General features: G+C 32.7%; 1 protein-coding gene across 1 annotated transcript; it reads right to left on the bottom strand.

The window, feature by feature from the left end:
• Positions 1-239: 239 nt before the first annotated feature.
• On the bottom strand, positions 240-5514 carry LOC100812617 (probable sulfate transporter 3.4). Its single transcript, XM_003546298.5, has 13 exons — positions 5139-5514; positions 4674-4722; positions 4328-4535; positions 3827-3998; positions 2388-2453; positions 2185-2298; positions 1966-2082; positions 1694-1820; positions 1321-1607; positions 1013-1203; positions 836-921; positions 678-754; positions 240-584 (listed from the first exon to the last, which is right to left on the bottom strand). The coding sequence occupies exons 1-13, from the start codon at positions 5457-5459 to the stop codon at positions 441-443; spliced, it is 1959 nt and encodes a 652-aa protein (XP_003546346.1). The 5' UTR covers positions 5460-5514; the 3' UTR covers positions 240-440.
• Positions 5515-6012: the final 498 nt, after the last annotated feature.

Below are 6012 nucleotides of genomic sequence, written 5' to 3'. Positions count from 1 at the left end.
ACCTTTTTACCAACTAAACTCGTTGATTAATTTTGTGGCAAATGTTGTTTAAAAGAAGAGATGACCATTTTCCATTCTTTCTTCTTTCGTTAAAGGTTGTATTCATATTTTCAACTCAAAATTTTCTACATGAATAAGGTTATCAAACATCTCTTAACAAAATTGCTAAAGTAGCAGAAATTATAAGGAGTAACATCGGCAGGCATCAGCTGATCAACCTGAGATAAGAAACACTCTAGTAAAAGAACAAGGTCCTTGATTTTCAAGGCACTCCTTTTTTCTTTTTACGGGGTAATATTGTTTTGAAGGTTTCTACTAACAGAAATTAGACTCTCCGGAATTTAAACAAGTATTCATCGCAGGCAAAAACAAAAGGTTAAAGTTTATCCCCTTAAGTTTTATGGTTCCTTTAACTTCTCTTTCCCGTCCTTGATGGGAGATCAAGGCTGAGCTTTCCAGATTGATGAAATGTCAGCCACAGCTTCTCCCACTGTGAGATAGACTCCTTTTAATCCAAAAGAATCCAAAATATTTGACTTATGCAATTTTTCCATCACATTTCCAACAGGATTTGCCAACACAAGCTGCAGTAGCCAATTATAAATGTTAGGTTAGAAACCAAAATAATGGGTAGTGTAGTGTTTTAGGCATTTTGATATGTCAATCAGTGTCTGTACCTCAAGTGATCGCTTCTCCAGCATCTTTCTAAGTTCACATAAAGTGTCAAGCCCACTTGTGTCTATGGCTGTGACAGCTGACAAAAGAATATTATTAAGTCAAAATGTGTCAAAATTTTAGATATAACTAATGTTGTAGGTCCAATGAAAATATGTACCTGTCATGTCTAAAATTATGCACTTCAATGGAGCTCCATTATTAGCTTTTATATGCTCTTCCTCTTCTCGAACCCATCTCAGAATCCTGTTGCAGGAGAAGCTCTCAATCATATGGAATAATGGATTCACTCAAAAGCACCATACTGAACTACATTATTGAAATAGCATTGACCAACCTTTCTTGAAGATAAGTTGAGTTAGCAAAATAGATTGGAGACTCAACAGCCAAAATGAGAAATGAAGGAACTCTTAAAGCTTCTATGTATTGGTTTATGTTGTGGAATATTTGTGTTCCTGGTATATTCCCCAAAACCAAAGTGTTTGGTCGAGTGACATGAAGCAGGATCTTGAAGACTGATATGATAACCTGAAGATTTTGACCAAGTCAGTTGGTATTTTTATGGCAAAACAATTACATAATCATGCTATTATATTTTAGCTTTGTAAATAACAAGAAAAAAAAATTAATGAATTAACATCTTACCGCTATACCAAGGCCTAAAGGCACTGAAATGAACAGAACCCCAAAAAAGGAGCACAAACAGGCCAAGAAATCAAGTTTGTCAACCTTCCATAATTTGTATGCAGATTGATAATCTATTAGACCAATCACAGCAGTGATGATAATGGCCGCTAAGACAACATTTGGTGTATAGTAGAACAGAGGCATGAGAAACAGGAGGGTCACTAGAACAGCTGCAGCCATGATTATATTTGAAACTGTTGTCTGTGCTCCAGCATTATAGTTAACAGCTGATCGAGAAAAGGATCCTGCAAGCATATTCTACACATAAGAATGTGCGTAGACTTTCTCAAAATTAACTAGGCATATGATCAAATTAGAGGAGAATAATTACCTGTTGTAACATAACATGAAGAACAAGAGCCAGCTATGTTCATTAGACCAATGGCCATCATTTCTTTGTTTCCATCCACCTGGTAGTTTTTAAGTGAAGCAAATGTTCTACCTACTGCAATTCCTTCCTGTCACATAAGAAAATTTAGTGGAATAAGAATGACAGTTAAAGGAAATTACATAATATGATAATATATGTCTGTAAACATGTAGTTATGACCAATATAAGAGAATGCAAATCAATGATTTTTTGTGACCAACAGGACAACTTACAGTAAGAGATAAGATCCCTGTAATGATGCCAGTTTTGATAGCAAGAGCCAAGTAAGGACCATTGAAGTATAGCATGTTTGCTGATGGTGGATTAACTCCCTTTGGTAAGTGCCCAATCTGCCAGAGAATATACAGAGTAGTAGTTATTAGAAAAAGAAGTTATCTTTGTGCATCTCTTGTGTGTTGAAAAAAACAATGAACAAGTATATTATGTCTTACAACTGAAATTTGATGAGTCGTATTTCTCAGAAGAAAGACTAAAATGGTCGACAGAATAACTGATGTCAATGGGGCAGCTGCTGAAACCCAGAATAGTTTTGGTTTCCTCAAGCTCTGTTGCAATGATTCAGAAGAATCAGAAGAACTGTGAGAGAACAGTAATAGACTGTAATAATAAGTTTGTGCAAGATAGAGAAATTTACAATGTGTCTTGTTGTCAGCAAGAAGACCAAGAAGCCGAATCCCAGAAGAATGGTTTGCCATGACCACTGCAAAGTTGCACAAATATGTTAGTGAACATGCACGTATCTACATTCACTAGGACAAGTACCTTTCATTTAAAAGCGACCCTTAATTCCCTAGCTCTTAATTAAGAACTATAGAAAGCAAAAAAAAAAAAAAATTGTGATTCTCCAAGAATTTTTTCTTTCTTTTGGAACGTGATTCCCTAATATAATACTCCAAGAAAGCATATTTAAAAAAATAGGTATCCTTCGCTTGCCAATCTTGGAGTCCAATGATAGTCTAAATTCTGAATAAAAGAATCAGTTCCATCAGAATGCTTGAAAGGGTTGTGTGGTGCGGGAGACTTATTTTCTTTTCTAGGTAGCTTTGCTATACCTTTGAAAGAAGCGAAACAGTAACCAGAAAAATTTATCAAAACAATTATTTTGTGGCTATATTTTTAACTTTACTTTCTCAACTTTATTCGCATTTCAAAAAGCATAACTAGAGGCTGTTTTTGTACTGTGAAATCAACTAGATTGAATAAGTTCTAAAACATAAATTACGATATGTGCAATATAATAGACTTACTAATAGGTAGACAGGTATTCTGGAGTGATTTGATTTAATTTTACTAAATTCAAATTAAATCAAGCCAATTTTTACTGTTTGATTTGACTCGATTTAAAGGTTTTTTTTTATTTTTTTAATATATTATTATAATTTAAAATCTATCAACTAAATTTCCATAATTATTGTGTTATATTATTTTAAAAATGAATTTATTTTTTTATTAAATTTTGTTTAACATATTTTAATTAAAAATTATTATTTTCACTTCTATATAACATTAATATAAAATGATATTTGTAGTTTGTAACATAAAAATAATTTGTACATATTTAACATTATTTTTTAATGTATGAAAGTAAAACATTTTGATTATAGAAAACAATATAATTATAATATGCTGATTAGTTCTATTTTTTATACTAAGATTAGAAAATTAATCAAACCGTAAAAAGTATGTAGTTTTTAAAAATTTTAATTTTGGTTGTTTTCGGTTTCGGTTTTTTTTTTATTGGTTTGTGGGATTACAAATGATTTGATTTGGTTTTGAATAGCCGTAGTTAATAGTAAATTTTTTTATAATCTTTTACTTGTAATGGGTAAAGATTTAATTATTATACAAAAAAAAAATCAATTTCAAAAATTAAAACCATACACGATCCACTCTAATCGAACTAAAATTAAATAAATGTCTATTTGGTTTTTATAACAATTCATGTAAGAAAAATCATTTATAAATAAGTTAACTCTTGGTACAGTGGTAAAATATTTGATTCGAAGCAAGCATTGTTAAAGTAAAAATCGCAATTAGATTCGAATATTCGATGCTCTTGGTGGAGCTCTGTACCTCGTGTCTTTGCTTGAAAACAGAGATCATAACAGGAATTATTTGCATCTTGCTGGTAAAGTGCACAATTCCAAGTAACCCTTTCAGCTGCTGCAGTGACACAATAACGGCAGCACCGCCTGTGAATCCAACCAGCGTTGCCTTCGACAGAAAATCAATTACGAAGCCTAACCTGTTTACACAGCCAAAAGCTTATTTTAATCATAAAATACAGCCTGTAACTGCAAGTAACCATAAATTCTTCATTTTTCAACTTTATTAGGAAAATACTAATTGCTAGTTTTAAGATGTGTTCGGATAAATTTCTCTGTAAAGAAAAAATAATAATTATGCTCCAAAACTGTAAAAAATAATTTTATACATTCATTCGATTATAATTTAAAATAATTCATATGATAATTTTCTAATAAGATAACAGTATAAAATTATTCACAAGCATTCAACTCAAAGTTAAAATTAATCTATGCATAATTTTTTTTTTTGAGTGTTTTGAATTAATACCTTAATATACCGAGAGAAGCTTGGAATACACCAGCAAAGAAAGTGGCGGTGAAAGCCAATCCCAGATAGAGAATAGGTTCTTGAGTGTAAGAAATTTTCTCACTTAACATTGATCCCATAACCAAAGAGGCAATGGAAACAGGCCCAACACCAAGATGTCTAGAACTTCCAAGCAGCGAGTATATCAATGGGGGCACAAAACTCGAATCTGCACCATATTCAAACCATTTCAACCGTTACTTCGTTCCCCCACAATATTGAAACGTCCATCATAGCATATTTTCCATTTTGTAATAATAACTCAATTCCAGGCAACGCGGAAACGACAAATAAAAAAAATACTAACACAATCCAATAATAGGTGGCAAGTTGGCAAGCTTCGCATAACTGATTCCCTGCAAAGAATAAGAGACAAACATTGAAACTTTCAGACGCGTTAAAATGTAAGTAAGTTTATGTCAATTATTAAAGAGTTTGTGAAATGCTATGTTTGAAGAAAAAGAAAAAAGAGAGACTCCCACTGGGGTGGTGTATGGAAACTCGCCTAGAATAGGGAAATCACATTTAAGACGCAGAAGTTATAACTATCATCTTTGATAATCATGTTCGAAACATGAAAAATCATATCTAAAACATGCAATCAAATACCTATATAAGGAAAAGTAAAATTAGGGACGAAACAATTTATATACAAGTTAAAAGAAAAAAACATGAAAAATCACATCTAAAACATGCTATATAAGAAAAAGTAAAATTAGTGATATAGAAGTTTGAAAAAGAAAAGTAATTTGGGTGGCTAAATGTTGTGAACCTGAGGAATGGCGAGGCTGGAAATGGTGAGGCCAGAGATGAGGTCAGAGCGGAGAAGGGTGAGATTGTAGTTTGGGGCCCACTGGAAAATGGGGAAGAGATACTGAAGTGCGAGGAGGAACTTTTTGAAGCAAGTTTGGTTCTTGAAACGGTAGAGAGGGTCATCAGGGAAGAAGATTTCAGAGACTCTTTGTCTGAGTTTGTGGAGTGTGGTTCGGTGTGGTGGCAACTGCACTGCATGGATTTGCATTGTCTCGTCCTGGATTTTGATGGTGCTTTCATGGCTATCAAAGTGTTCCACTCTGTTGGAGTTCACACCCATCTCTATTCGCTAGTATTTCCTCTGTCTGCGGTTTCTCTTAAAACACAGCCACAGCGTTGATGCCAATTTATAGAGGGACACATGTCTTACATTGCAAACTCTCCCTTTCACTGATTACCGCTCGAGTCTCGACGCTTGTGTTGTAGGGACATGTCGGTCACTTTATTCCCTATAATCTTCCACGGTTATTACTCTTCTCGCTCAACTAATTCTTTTTTTACTTTCAGTTTCTTTGACTAATTATAAATATTAATGTCATTTGACTGATATTAACTTCAATATACACTTCGATAAATATATTAATTAATGTAGTAATGATTAAATTTGAAAAGGAACAAATACAATACAAATAAAATAAAATCTTGCTGGATTGTTTGGTTGAAGAAAAACAGCAGAAAAATAAATTAAAAATAAAATAGTAAAATTATTTGGTATGAATAAATTGCGAAGAGAGAATTCAAATAAACGTATAAAATACTATCTCATCCTTGTTATATTCACGCTAACAGATCGTAAATAATCGATTAAAATTGACAATTTTGTACTCTTGTTG

Source organism: Glycine max, chromosome 15 (genome assembly GCF_000004515.6).
Source record: "Glycine max cultivar Williams 82 chromosome 15, Glycine_max_v4.0, whole genome shotgun sequence".
Taxonomy (NCBI): Eukaryota; Viridiplantae; Streptophyta; class Magnoliopsida; order Fabales; family Fabaceae; genus Glycine; species Glycine max.
This window is presented reverse-complemented; position numbering and strand designations above follow the sequence as displayed.